We start from the raw sequence: 13,931 nt of genomic DNA, 5'->3' as shown, positions 1-13,931 counted from the left end.
GTGTTCTTACATGATAAATTCCTTCAGTGTGATAACTTTCATTGTATAATTGTTGTCATGATAATAAACTGACATACGTGTTCATCATTCATGTTATAACTCAACAATTGTTCAGTTAAGTTTTATAAACGCTGTGGTTGGTTTTCAGTGGTTCGTAAAATAAATACCAATTTAATTAAGGTCCAGTCGAAGAGAGGAGCAGTTTCTTGATAAAAGGATATATGAACCTTAGTAAATTGTTCTAGTTTATAGTTTATACGTCCATGGTTGGACTAATTTTGAAGTTTATCATCGTGTTTGAGGAGGAACTTACATTATAATTCCGCGAGCATGTAATCTGACATTCTCTATAGATTGCTGTACTTCATCATATAACGCCCTGCGTGACAAATGTTTGTATCTTTCGAAAGCTCGTCGATGAGAATTTAATGCCCGTTCAAATGAAGGCCACGGGCTTGGTCCTGCTTTGCTTATTTCGTTGTTTCTACCGTGAGTTTTCTTCAAATGAATAATATTGACTTTAATCACTTGTTGGAGGCATTATTTGAAATGCTCAAATTGTTTCTTTTCTATGGAGCATGCGTGGGGTGATATTTTTGAAAATAAAAGTGAATTTTTGTTGGTTTGTTTGTTTTTCAAAGGGCAATTCGTACCATAGTACTATATTTCGTTATAGTTCTATGGTTTCATATGCGTTTTATGTTTGTCCGTGTGCGTCAATGTACCCAAAAGCTTTTGAATTATCCGTACGGGTCCGTACGAACAGCCAATACAGTCCGAAAACCGGATTTTATTTTTTTATTCATCTGCCGATCCCGACTTTAATTTTCTTAAGATCACAGTGTTTCATATATTCTAAAACTAAATCCTATCAAATTGTCCTGTTTCTGTTTCTTCCCAAGTTTTGAATATTCAATCAAGAAATAGTTTAATTGAATTGAGTCCGCGAGCCAAGAAATAGCCTGAACCAATCAAATTCAATAAATTTAATTCGGATTCAATTCAAATCTTCAATCTCAAGGTCGTCGACCATGCGCTTCGATTCAACGCTATTTTGATGGTTTTTAGCGCTTAATTTCGGTTCGTTGTAAGTGTGCTTGTCTTAAATTGTCCTAAATTTTAAATATTGTGATTATTCTTATTTTGTTCGGAATGCATATTTGTTGAATATCGTGAAGTGCCTTTGCGCTGCGGTCTCGCTCGCTGGAGTCGGACCGCTGGTGCCAGTGCGCAGTGGTGGTGGGGCTGTCCCCTCTCTCTGCCTGGCTTCGCCTTCGGCATCTCCCACCCGTTTTTACCTGGCCAGTGGGCACCCACCATCCTCCCCGGCAGAGATTTAAACCTGATGTAATCAAAGCTCGCCACGGTACGACGAAACCCTGCCGCACTAGACCACGGGCCGGAGGCGTTACCTTTTGAACACATACTTTCAATAGGTCTTCTATTCAGACTGCACAGTTTAACCATTTCAGTGCTGACTCATTATTGCCTGAAAGTGCTGGAGATAATTTGACAACTCTAAAAGATGTTTGACAGGTGCTGCCATCTTTCTATAGTGATAAAAACTAATTACATCAATACACCGCGATGCGATGTACTAAGTCTATATCACAGATTTTATACACTGCACTGCGGTGTAGACGCACTGAAAGGGTCAAGCATTAACAAGACTAGTGAAACTATACATGGTGCGGTCTGAATAAACCATCGCTTTTATATCCATATTACACCGCATTGAAGGATTACCGAAAAGTTATATCAGACCCCTCGGCCAGGAGGGAAGAACTGCACTTGTGGCCTTCGATATGAAGCTCTTTTCCGAGCCATTCCTTGTATAGATCCTGCCTTCCGATTTTTCAGTTCCAATAATGAATTGCGTCAACGATTTTGGGGAGTTTTAATCAAACGATTTTTATTCGATATAAACCAGATCACCACACGAAAAAAAGATACACAAATTTCGAATTATCGTAACAAACATTTCGCGGGGAAAAAAACCTATCTCGTTCGATTTCTTCTTTTTTTTATTAGTTTCGAGAAAAAAACCAACTTTTTAAACTTCACTTTTCCAAGATTCAAGATCGGTATCAATAAACTTTCCAAACATTTTTGAATAAATTCAACACCGCATGCTGCCGCTGCTACTAGTGCTGCACCTGCTCCTGCTAGTGCTGCACCTGTTGTTGCTGCTGCTTCGCGGTTCATATTTTTGAAACGGTTTTTGAACGGCGCACGCCTGAAAACCATCGGCGGCGCCCGAATAACGAATAAATAACAAGTGATACATAAATAAATAGATAAATAAATAAATAAGTTTAGAAAAAGATTTAGTTTAGTTTGCGTAGAAAAATCGGGTTTTGAAGGAAATAATGCAACAGCGCGATGTAGAGAGATAGAGACATTGATTAATGTTTGTTTAGCTTGAAGAAGGAAACATGAGCTCCACGTGAAGCTGTTGCAGGGTTTTTATATTTTTATTACTCGTTGTTATATAGATGATGATAGTTGAGTGTGTGAGTGTGTGTGTTGGTTTTGCTCGGGAATGTACAGTGTGAAACGTAATATGTATCAGCAGATAGGGGTGTGAAACACGGGAGTGGGAGAGATAGAGAGAGAGAGGGAATGGGAGAGATAGAGAGGGAGAAGGGGAAGTGAGAGAGATAGAGAGAGAGGGAGAAGGGGAAGTGAGAGAGAGAAAAGAGGGAGGGAGTGAGAGAGAGGTAAAATGTCAGGTGACTAACAGAGATAGTGAGAGAGAGGGAGAGGGGAAGAAAATAGAGTGATAGAGGTAGAGAGAGAATGGAAAGAGTGACAGAGAGGTAAGAGGAGGAGTGAGAGATAAAGGAGTAGAGAGAGGTGGAGGGAGGTAGACTGAGGAATGAGGTCGTGCAATATTAAATAAATCATACGGGTAGAAAAAATAATTTATGATAATTTATTCGTTAGTGTGCGAGCTAATTTGAATAATTTCATCATCCTTATTTGGAATAAATGGAAAATAGGTGAAATAGGAAAGGAATAACATCATCATCATCAAATCAAATATCGGGATTGTGGAATAACCCACCCAGGGCCTGGTTCCACTCAGCTTGAGATTTTAGATAACCCTTTCAGTGCCTCCTACACCACGGTGCTGTGTATTAATTGATGATGGACTTTGCTAATACACCGCATGGACATGTATTGATTTAATTAGTTTTTTATCTGTAATGAAGGATGACCAGATCGAGTCACCAGTTGTTGCATAGTCATAAATCGGGTTCCTTTGGTTAATTTCTGATTAAAAACGTATTTGACTTGCTCAAAAACCTCGGGGCATAAAACACAAAGCATTTCCCAAATTGGGTTCTTGCCCTTTTTCTTCTTTTTTTAAGTTTTTAAAAATAAACTTTGATTATGTATATAATATATATAGTGTTCGCACGGGAAAAACATTATTCCTGGATCTCATTGCATAGAAAATTCATCGGGTTAAAACACCTTAGAGAACCCTCGGTTTGCATTTTTTATTAATTTGATGGTTCTTTTTCCGCTAATCTTCGATCAATCGCACAGAAAATTGGGTTCTTTTCCGTTGAAAGTACCTTTCTCGTGAATCCATTTCGATCGCTGTTTAGCGGTCTTTTCATTACGATCAGTAAGTTTGGTTCTTTTCATCGCACAGAAAATAATCGGGTTCTTAGCCATCAAAAGTCATTTTCACAAATCGGGTTCTTTTCTTCGCAAAAACATTTCTACTAATCCTTTCGACAGTCTTTTCATTCTGCTCGGCAAATTTGGTTCTTTTCGATCGAACTTTTGAGCAGAAAATTGGGTTCTTCGCGGTTGAAAAATATTTCTCGCGATCCTTTCGATTAACTGTCTAGCATTCCTTTCTCTCTGCGCCGGTAAATTTGGTTCTTTTCATCTAAGACGCGCAGGAAATTTGGTTCTTCGACCGGTTAAAAGGTTAAAATCGTTATTGACAAATTCGGGTTCTTAATTCTTATCCTCGGTTGGAAAACGTTTCTTACAAATCTTTCCGAGAACCGTTTCTAACGTTCCTTAACACTGCGGTAAATAACCGGATAGAAACACACGCAGGCGGACTCAATCCTGGATTCGCGTCCGGTTTATACCCGCGTACCGCAGTACGCGTTGTCGTCGTCGGCGTAGACGAATTTCTCCGTCGAATTTTTCGGCGCGTATTTCATCAAATGCGGGCGGCCATCTTTAACGTAAACGGCGACATCCGGATCCTCGATGCTCAGTTTATTGCGTCGCGGCTGTAACGCCTCGCGGTCGTCGTAGCTGTCGAGGTCGTCGTCGTCGTCGGTCGCCGCGCGCGACAACGACGCCTTCTTCCGTTTCCAGCAACAATAGCCGAGAATGATGCACAACGCGAAGTAACAGATGACTCCGCAGATCGCGATGATGCTCGTCGTTAGCATAATCGGCACGGTCGCTAGGACGACGCATTCCATCGCGGGCTCCGTCTGCTCGGCGCGATCCGATACGCAGATTTTAAATTTGGTATTCGCCGGTAGGTGGCGTATTTTGTAAGCGGTGGTATTGGCGTTGAGCCACGCCGTGTAGACTAACATCTCCGGTGGTTCGTCGACGCGTTTATAACTGACGCGGTATCGTCCTCCGTCTGATGTAGACGGCGCCACCGTCGTCGTCGACGCAGTTTCGTTCCACTCGACGACGATCATCGATTCGTCGCGTTTACCGCTGTAGACGTTCAGCGATCTCGTCTCCGATGCGAACAATAAAACAGCAGCTGCGAACGCGCAGCTGATCTGCTGCGCTATGATGCGTTTCGTCCACGTATGCGTCATTTTTTATTATTCCAGTTTTTTGTCTGTTTTTAATTCGTTATCTCTGAAAAAAATGAATTTTATATGAAATGAAACTGCAAGAAACTTAATTTAAAACTGAAATCATTTTTTGGACCTTATTTTTCGCTTTGATTTTAAAAAGTGCATTTAATTTGACTCTGAATCCAGTTCCACAACTGTGTGGGTTCAATTTGAATCTGAATCCAGTTCCACAGTTGGGTGGGTTTAATTTGACTCTGGAACTAGTTCCACAGTTGTGAGGTTTTGATTTGACTGAACTCAGTTTCAACTCTGAATCCAGTTCCACAGTTGTGCGAGGGTTTAATGTTGCCTATGGAACCAGTTCTGCAGTTGTGTGGATTGTACCCTTATAGTTCACCCTACAACTGTAGAGAACTTGGTTCAGAGATTATGCACACATGATATCAAAACACTTACCTGAACTATGAAACTCATAGCGCTGCTGCTGCTGATGCTGCGTGTGAAGAAGAACAGAATTTAAACTATGCCGGTTCTCACTCTCTCTCTCCAGTAACGCGCGCGCGAGGTTTCGATATTTCACCTGCGTTTAACAGGGGTCTGTTTTACATGTACTCCACCACCACCACCAGCACCGCTAGTAACATCGGTATAACGTTTAATATACCATCTACCACACGCGCACCGCCGGCGTACTAGCGACGGGTACCGCCAATTCTAGCGACGCAAGCTTCTGAAAGTTTAACATATAAATCTTCGCCAATTTCTATCCTCAGGTCGTGGTATATGAATCTGCTCAGGTCGCGGTATATCGCGCTCCTCAGGTCGTGGTGTATATCGCGCGTTCCTCAGCAGACGGACAGACCTCGACGGAGAGAGACCTCGGAAATAGTCTGCTTATACAGAATTGATATACACGCAGATAAATGCATAAATATATATATATATATATAGATATTTATATGAATGTGGCAGATGTCAGGTCCGCGTACCTACCCTCCCTCTCTCTCTCTACCATCAATCCCCGTCTGCCTATACAAACTGCACTATTAGTTCATGTAGATGTATGTTTAGTTATCATTCATATCACCTGTTACCAGCGTTCCCTCGCGCTCGCTCAGCTCTCGTGCCGCCGCTGGTGAATGTAGTTATTTGCGAGAGATGAGCCAGTTTTAGATTTCATTATACCCGCCCTTCGTTCGTTGGTTCGTTAGCTGTGCTGCTGCTGCTGCTACGTGCTCGCGTTATTTAATCATGTCATTGTCATCGGTATCGAATAACAGACACACGCGACTGTGTTCGCGCGCGCATCACTGGCAGACATCAAAGCTCTTGACATCTGTTCGATTCAAAGGCCTCTAAACTCCTTGGATCATCGTCCTGGTCCTTGAATGTCATCAGTCATTAGTTTTCAGTTATTAGTAATCAGGATTCCTGGTTTGACGATTGCGTATAAGTCCTGGAATCAGAGTCTAAAAAGTCGTTGAAAGTCATCAGACATTGACAATAATGAACCCTTGCCTATGTCTCTGAGTTCTACTTCACCTGGGCCCATTTTTCCAAATATCAAATCCCTAAAGCCTAAACCCTATTAGGGTTCTCTGCAACTTTCTCCTCAAAATGGAACCTAACAGCAAATTCTGAATTTGCAGATATCGAAAATGTGAACTAACCGTTAGAAACTATGTTTCAAGTTTTCATTTTTCGAAACTACACATAGAGACTTAGCCATCAGACTGAGCTCATTGAGAAGAAAGTAGTGGGAAGGTTCCAGGTGGTTGTACAGCTGCTACGAGGCTCTGACTACACATCTGTAATAATTACTGTGTATTTCAACTTGCGCAACTCGAAACACGCTAATTACATTTCGTTAATTAACTATTAATTAACTTAAATGATTACATTTATTGGCAACTGCTCAACTTGTAGTGGATTGCGAACGTCCTGGAGAATGTCTGTTGAGTGTTTGTAGTTAAATGATTCATTTAAATTTGAACCTTACAAAACTCGTGGAACTGTAGAACTGGTATCAGAACTGTGGAACTGGGACCAGGACTGTGGAACTGGATCCAGAACTGTGGAACTGAGTCCTGTAACTGTAGAATTGAGTCCAGAACTGTAGAACTGGGTCCTGTACTGTGGAACTGAGTCCAGAACTGTGGAACTGAGTCCAGAACTGTAGAACTGGGTCCTGTACTGTGGAACTGAGTCCAGAACTGTGGAACTGGGTTGAGAACTGGAACTGGGTCCAGTTACTGTAGAACTGGGTTCAGAACTGACTGTGGAACCGTGTTCAGAACTGTGGAACTGAGTCCAATAACTGTGGAACTGAGTCCAGTAATTATGGAACTGGGTCCAGTAACTGTGGAACTGGGTCCAGAACTGTGGAACTGGGTCCAGAACTGTGGAACTGAGTCCAATAACTGTGGAACTGGGTCCAGAACTGTGGAACTGGGTCCAATAACTGTGGAACTGGGTTCAGTAACTGTGGAACTGGGTCCAGAACTGTGGAACTGGGTTCAGTAACTGTGGAACTGGGTTCAGTAACTGTGGATCTGGGTCCAGAACTGTGGAACTGAGTCCAATAACTGTGGAACTGGGTTCAGTAACTGTGGAACTGGGTCCAGAACTGTGGAACTGGGTGGTGCTGGATCAGTAAATGATTAGTTGTAATGAATGAAGCAGATTTCGACACACACACAGTATGAAGAGACTAGAAGTCAGTATTGTGTATCGATTAACAGTTACACAGTTGAATCTGCCATCATTATTTACTCAGCTGTCAAATATTAGTCGAGTTAATAAAACTGCACTCATAAATTCTGTGCCGCATACACTTTACAAATCAATACAATCATGTTTTATCCTACACGCGTCTCATTTCTATTATGTTAGAACCGATAACGCTCTGTGGTGATGTTTGACTCTAGGCTGGAAACATCAGAAATGAATTACATTCTAAAGTCTGTTTATAAACGCTGCAAACCTTTTTATGTCGCTGTTCTCTTAACGCCAACATTTTTCAGGGAGAAAAAATTTACCTAGTCTAACTCAAATTCAATGGAATTACCATTCATTATGATGCAGAATTCTTTTTTAACGCCATTCCCAGTTCTTTTGTTGGTCCAAATTTTTTGAAAATCGAAGAGAAGTGATGGAAATATGTTGAGATTGTGTGTAAAATCAGTTTCTGTCTATGTCTTCCCTATTTGACTGTGTTAATTGATTGGATTCTTAACAGATCAAGTCAGGGAAAACAACTTATATGTCAGGGAATAGTCAAGGAAAGTCAAATAAAAGTCGCCGCATTGAAAAGGTTCCTGAGTTATTTAGATTTTCATCTACGTTCATTTGAATCTTGTAATTTCTTTTGCAGAATTCGATCGAATAGTTTTCGAAGCCGAAGTTTAGAGATCGCGTGGAGACAACAAATCACTGAAAGAGTTTGAAATGAGCCGAATTTGAAGAATGGAATGCGAAACAGAAATGGAACGTGAACACGATTTTTCACCTGAAATGAAAGGTGATGAAATATCAACCGTCGCAGGGGTTGAGAAACTAGAAATGGATTCTGAAAATACAACAGATGCAGAAAATGATTCTATTTCTTGTGCGGCTGCGTCTGCTGGTTCGACTGTGGCAACCAGTCTATCTGCTGGCTCGAACTTGGCGACCAGTCTGTCAGCTGGCTCGAACTTGGTGACCAGTCCGTCTGCTGGTTCGAACTTGGCGACCAGTCCGTCTCCTGACTCGACCGCTGCAACCAGTCCGTCTGTTGGTCTTACCGTGGTCACCAGTCCGTCTGCTGACTCGTCAGTTGCGACCAGTCCGTCTGTTGGCCCAACTGACACAATTGTGGAAAGTTCTTCAACTCAAGATTTAAAACCTGATTTTGATTCGAGTTTAACTCGAAAAGATGTTTTAACAGAAAGCGAGAAAACTGTGGATTCAAATGTGATATCAGTACCGTCAACAGTGGAGACAGTTAGGACTGAGGAAAGTGTTGCTCCGAGTGACGCTTCGGGGCAGCAGGAACTTCGCGATGAGGGTTTCAGAGCGAGCACCGACTCGTACGGACGTTGGAATTCTGAAAATATTCCGATGGAAACCGAGGAAACAACAGCAACAGCAGACGCGGAGGAGAATTAGTAAGTTGAATTCTAGATAGATTTAACCAGTTCCAAGGAACAGTTCAAAATAAGATTTGACCTGTGATTTGTTTCTATTTCGCGTAGTTTCAAAGTGGAATATAATTTCACGAAATCACCCGTTCAAGTAACAGGCTCGTGGAAGGAATTTCAAACCGGTCAAAATACAACTAATAACTTTCTGAAAGGATGTAAATGGTAGGTTCATTGATTTATTTAATGAATTTTGAATTGATTCAGACAATCAATGCTCAAACCAACTGGACAGGTTCATTGCAAGTCATTAAGTTTACTGGATTAAGTTATCAAAACTTGATTAATTGTAATAATCTACTTAGAGTAAAATTATCTTGACAAGGTACCTGGTTATTACTCCAAGGTTCTACCAAGATTTGAATCCTAAGATTTAAAAATATCATTTTGTGTCTTTGTGGAAATAGTATTGGTATATTTTTTGGGGAACTATATTTCTTTCTGCATGATGTGACCATTACTTAACCCCAACCCTTCAAGGCTAAATGAGACTGTTATTTATGTTTATTAGGTCCCCGGATGGGAGTTGTATTCTAACAAACAGCGATGACAATGTTTTAAGATTGTTCAATTTACCGAATCAACTCTGGACTCAGAATACTGAAGGGATCTGTGTGCTGGTGAGTATTAGATCGTAGCCCTGAACTGACTGATGACACCACTACTCAATCACCTGTCAATGTCGAGGTCACTTCACTTGTGTCTACTCAGCCAATCAGAAACCCTAACCCTAGGTCAGCTGACCACATGTGACAGGTAACCCTAGCCAGCCAATCAGAAACCCTAACCCTAGGTCAGCTGACCACATGTGACAGGTAACTTAAGCCAGCCAATCAGAAACCCTAACCCTAGGTCAGCTGACCACCTGTAGGCTACCTGTGACATGTTACCCTAGCCAGCCAATCAGAAACCCTAACCCTAGGTCAGCTGACCACCTGACATTTAAACCATAGTCAGCCAATCACAGCCCAACTATAGATCATATGACTGTATTTACATAAACATTTGCATAGATAAATAAACATGAAATGTTTGAAATGAAACTGAAGATGAAACTGAAGATGAAACTGAAGATAGTGATGTATATTTGAAGGAAAGTGTGTTGAAGATGAATGAATCAAGTTTGGTTTATGATTATAATTGGTATCCATTGATGTCGTCTGACAAACCAGAAACTTGTTGGTAAGTTCTCGACAAACATTCCAGATCATTGACATTTCAGTTGTGTCATTGTATAACACTGTGTATGATGTCATAGGGGGATTTATGTGATGCCTATTGATGTTATCATCAGGTAGCCTGTGTGATGTCTTAGGGGGATTGATGAAATTAATGTTGTCATCATACCCTATGCAAGGTAGTGATGTCATAGGTGGTTGCTAAAATATATCTAATGACACGAGCCTGTTGTAACTAGTGATGTCATAAGGGGAATTGAGTATCATCTATTTAAGCTTGTGATGACATCAATGGGGGAATTTCTATTGAATTGTTGTCGTTGTCTGATTTGTTTTTTTTTTCTATTATAGTATCGTGAGCACGAGTCGCGATACACCGATTCATTTGTGGGACGCGTTCTACGGAGACATTCGAGCTTCTTACCGGATTTACGACCAAGCGGTAAGTATCAACGGCTTGTCAGAATACACCATATAAAATATAGCTGAGTAATGAGGCCTCCATCCTGATCCTGTGATACCTTGTTTCAGCCGGGTCACTTTTGTAAACCGCAATGAAATTTGTAAACAGTTCATTTCTATAACTGCCGGGTCTGTTATTGTTAGCTTGGTCATGATTTTTTTCTAAAGTAATGCACAGGGTAGATAGGCGGCCGGCTGGGTGAACTTCAAAACACGGCAGAAATGAGAAACTAGGTATCAATTTTTTTGGCCTTACTTTGAATCAAAAGAATTTTATTCACAAAACAAATAAAAGAACAAGATTATGCAGTAAATTCAAGAATTGCTGCTAAAATTGTTGAAGTGTTAATTGTCAAGTGTCGATACCTCATTTTTATAAATGTATTTAAATTTGACTGTGATTTGTATTTTTCATTTTGAGCTGCTGATTTTGAAGTTTTTTATGCCGAATTTTTACAAATTTATGGGTATTTTTGTAGGCAATGTTTAGATTGTTTCTGCAGGATGAACATTAGACAATGTTTAGATTATTTCTGTAGATAATGTTCAGATTATGTTTATAGGATGAACTGGTCCACGCTCACAGCGTCGCGTTCAGTCTACTCGGTGATAAACTCTACTGCGGCGGTAAGAATTTCATCAGCGTATTCGATACAAATCGCCCGGGTCGCGAGTGCACGACTCGTCGCGCGAAGCAGACGGGCGCGATGATCGGTTACCGGCAGACGGGAATTCTGTCGTGTATCGCGGCGTCTCCGTCGCAGAAACTATTAGCAATCGGATCCTACTCGAAAACAGGTTCGTTTCAGCAGTCAGTGATGATGTCATAGGGGGATTCATGGCGGCAGACATATTTACTAGAGTACTTTAGGTACATCTGTATTTTTATCTTACTCAATACATCAAAACACTAGTAATCAATTTGATGATGTCATAGGGGGATTCATGGTGGCAGACATCTTTTACTAGAGTACTTTAAGTCCATCGGGATCCAGTTCCACAGTCATGAGTGAGAGTTAACTCTTGAGTTAAAATTAGCTCATTTTCAATGAGTCAAATTTTAACTCACAACTGTGGAACTGGGTCCTGTAGTTTTAACTTACTCAGTACGTCAAAAGGCTAGTAACCAATTTGATGATGTCATAGGTGGATTTATAGACGCAAATCTCTTTTGTGGAAGTGTCGATAGAACAAATGATTAGTACATAATTTGATGATGTCATAGAGGGATTTATGGAGACTTGTAGCGGAAGGTCTATTGATCAATATGCTACTATCTATAGTGGAAAGGTCTTTTAGGTCAATTCACTAACAATGATGTCATAGGGGGATTTATGGAAGAAGCCATTTTATTGATGGAATGTTTTTTGTGCGCGTGTTTACAGTTGGATTGTATACGGAGGATTCGTGCGATCTGATTGGTTTAATGCAAGGTGTTAAAGGTGGCGTTACTCACGTACAATTCTCACCAGACGGAACCAAGTTATATTCAGGTGGACGAAAGGTATGAATTCTATATCTTAACCTTCCTAGTTCTGACTGATTAATTCCCAAATGTTTTGTTTTTTAAAGATGACAGTGTTAAGTTCAATGGCTTTAATTACAGAAATAATCAACATTTATGAAGCAAACTAAGAGAGTTGTGACGTTTTAGACTCAATTTGATGAGCCATTTTCAGAATTAAGAGAGTAGTGACGTTTAGAGACTCAATTCTGTGAGATTTTGATATGTTTTTATTTAAGGATACGGATATAAATTGTTGGGACGTACGACAGCCCGGAATCGTTCTATATACTTTACAACGTCAAGTCGAAACCAGTCAAAGAATCTACTTCGACATTGACAGGTAAAAAATGCTGCAATTCTAAGAAAAAAAGATTCTAAACAAGATTTTCAACTTTTAAGATTCAGTCTAAGCTCATTTTGGTTCCATAACCAATCTAACAACTTAAGACCAGACCAGTCATTGCTGGTTGTTAATATTTTTAAGGAGTGGTAATTATTTAGTATCCGGTAATCATGATGGTTCCGTTCATGTATGGGATTTAAACGCGACCAGCGAGACGTCTGCTCTACCGCCTATAAACACATTCAACATTCACTCAGATACTGTCAACGGCGTCAGGTATGTCTCCTCCCTCTCTCTCTCTCTGCTCTGCTCTCTCTCCTCTCCCCTCTCTGCTCTCTCTGCTCTCTCTCCCCTCTCTCCTCTCTCTCCTCTCTCTCCTCTCTCTGCTCTCTCTCCTCTCTCTCTCCTCTCCTCTCTCTGCTCTCTCTCCTCTCTCTCCCCTCTCTCCTCTCTCTCCTCTCTCTGCTCTCTCTCCTCTCTCTCCTCTCTCTCCTCTCTCTCCTCTCCTCTCTCTCCTCTCTCTCCTCTCCTCTCTCTCCTCTCTCTCCCCTCTCTCTCCCCTCTCCTCTCTCTCCCCTCTCCTCTTTCTCCTCTCTCTGCTCTTTCCCCCTTTCCTTGCTATGAATCTAGATGAATGGATAAGCCATATACCGGGGTACGTCAAATTTAACAAGCCTGCTATTAGTACAGGGTGGTGCCACTGACCTGGAAAACTGTGGGAATCAGAAAAAATCAGAGAAAACTCAGGAAACTTGACAAATTTTACCAGAAACCTTGAAAACTCAGGGAATCAGAAAAATCTAGAAAAAAATCTGTGAAAACCCAAGGAATTTGACAAATTTTGCTTAAAAAAACCTTGAAAACTCATTCACATACTGCTGGAATTCACATACTGCTATTGACCAGTAAACTCGGTAATGGGGGGAGGGTGGGGAGTGGCCACCCTTTAATACTGCAATAATACATAACAATATACTCGGGAAAGCCAAAACTTGAATCCAGAAATTAGTTACTACCGGTACATGCTTGCTCATACGTAACTCGACTTCTGATTTCAGCTTACATCCGTATTTACCATTATTGGCTACGAGTTCAGGACAGCGCCATCTATCCCCAGCAGACGACAGTGACGACGATGATTCGGATAGCGAAGAGGACGCGGAGGAACAGACGGATAATTCATTACGATTTCACTGGATTCAATGAGATGAGAGATTCTCATATCTGGAGCCAGGGGCGAGTCCTCAACGCGGACTAACGAAACAATGTGCATTTATTTTAAAAGAGCTTTAACTACTTTTGCAGCCAGTTCCGAAGGTCTGAAGAGCATCAAACTCTCTCGAGTACCAAATAATATTTTCTGTTGTTTAGACATCGTGTACATTTTTGTAAAAATCTACAAATATTTTCTGTCCGACACTGTGGTAATAGAATTGTAAATATTTTAGAATTAATCTTTCA

The 13,931-nt window shown here is 40.9% G+C and overlaps 2 protein-coding genes across 2 annotated transcripts; one reads left to right on the top strand and one right to left on the bottom strand.

Annotated features, from left to right (window-relative positions):
* Positions 1-1,030: 1,030 nt before the first annotated feature.
* On the top strand, positions 1,031-13,889 carry LOC141910964 (telomerase Cajal body protein 1-like). The gene is made up of 11 exons (XM_074801863.1): positions 1,031-1,087; positions 8,176-8,947; positions 9,035-9,145; positions 9,492-9,600; positions 10,074-10,162; positions 10,510-10,600; positions 11,184-11,418; positions 12,006-12,124; positions 12,364-12,467; positions 12,612-12,746; positions 13,529-13,889. Exons 2-11 carry the CDS (start codon positions 8,268-8,270, stop codon positions 13,674-13,676), a joined length of 1,821 nt encoding a protein of 606 aa, XP_074657964.1. The 5' UTR covers positions 1,031-1,087; positions 8,176-8,267; the 3' UTR covers positions 13,677-13,889.
* On the bottom strand, positions 1,901-5,697 carry LOC141910875 (uncharacterized). Its single transcript, XM_074801738.1, has 2 exons — positions 5,259-5,697; positions 1,901-4,863 (listed from the first exon to the last, which is right to left on the bottom strand). Exon 2 carries the CDS (start codon positions 4,818-4,820, stop codon positions 4,113-4,115), a length of 708 nt encoding a protein of 235 aa, XP_074657839.1. The 5' UTR covers positions 4,821-4,863; positions 5,259-5,697; the 3' UTR covers positions 1,901-4,112.
* Positions 13,890-13,931: the final 42 nt, after the last annotated feature.

Source organism: Tubulanus polymorphus, chromosome 9 (genome assembly GCF_964204645.1).
Source record: "Tubulanus polymorphus chromosome 9, tnTubPoly1.2, whole genome shotgun sequence".
Taxonomy (NCBI): domain Eukaryota; kingdom Metazoa; phylum Nemertea; class Palaeonemertea; order Tubulaniformes; family Tubulanidae; genus Tubulanus; species Tubulanus polymorphus.
Note: the sequence above shows the minus strand (reverse complement) of the source record. Positions and strands in the feature narration are given on the sequence as shown.

What these genes read in the sequence shown, in the direction of transcription:
- LOC141910964 (XM_074801863.1), top strand. Translation starts at nt 8,268, where the DNA reads ATGGAATGCGAAACAGAAATGGAACGTGAACACGATTTTTCACCTGAA. An exon ending in GCAGACGCGGAGGAGAATTA is followed by an intron (nt 8,948 to 9,034) that starts GTAAGTTGAATT and finishes TATTTCGCGTAG; the next exon opens with TTTCAAAGTGGAATATAATT. An exon ending in ATCTACTTCGACATTGACAG is followed by an intron (nt 12,468 to 12,611) that starts GTAAAAAATGCT and finishes AATATTTTTAAG; the next exon opens with GAGTGGTAATTATTTAGTAT.
- LOC141910875 (XM_074801738.1), bottom strand. Translation starts at nt 4,820, where the DNA reads ATGACGCATACGTGGACGAAACGCATCATAGCGCAGCAGATCAGCTGC.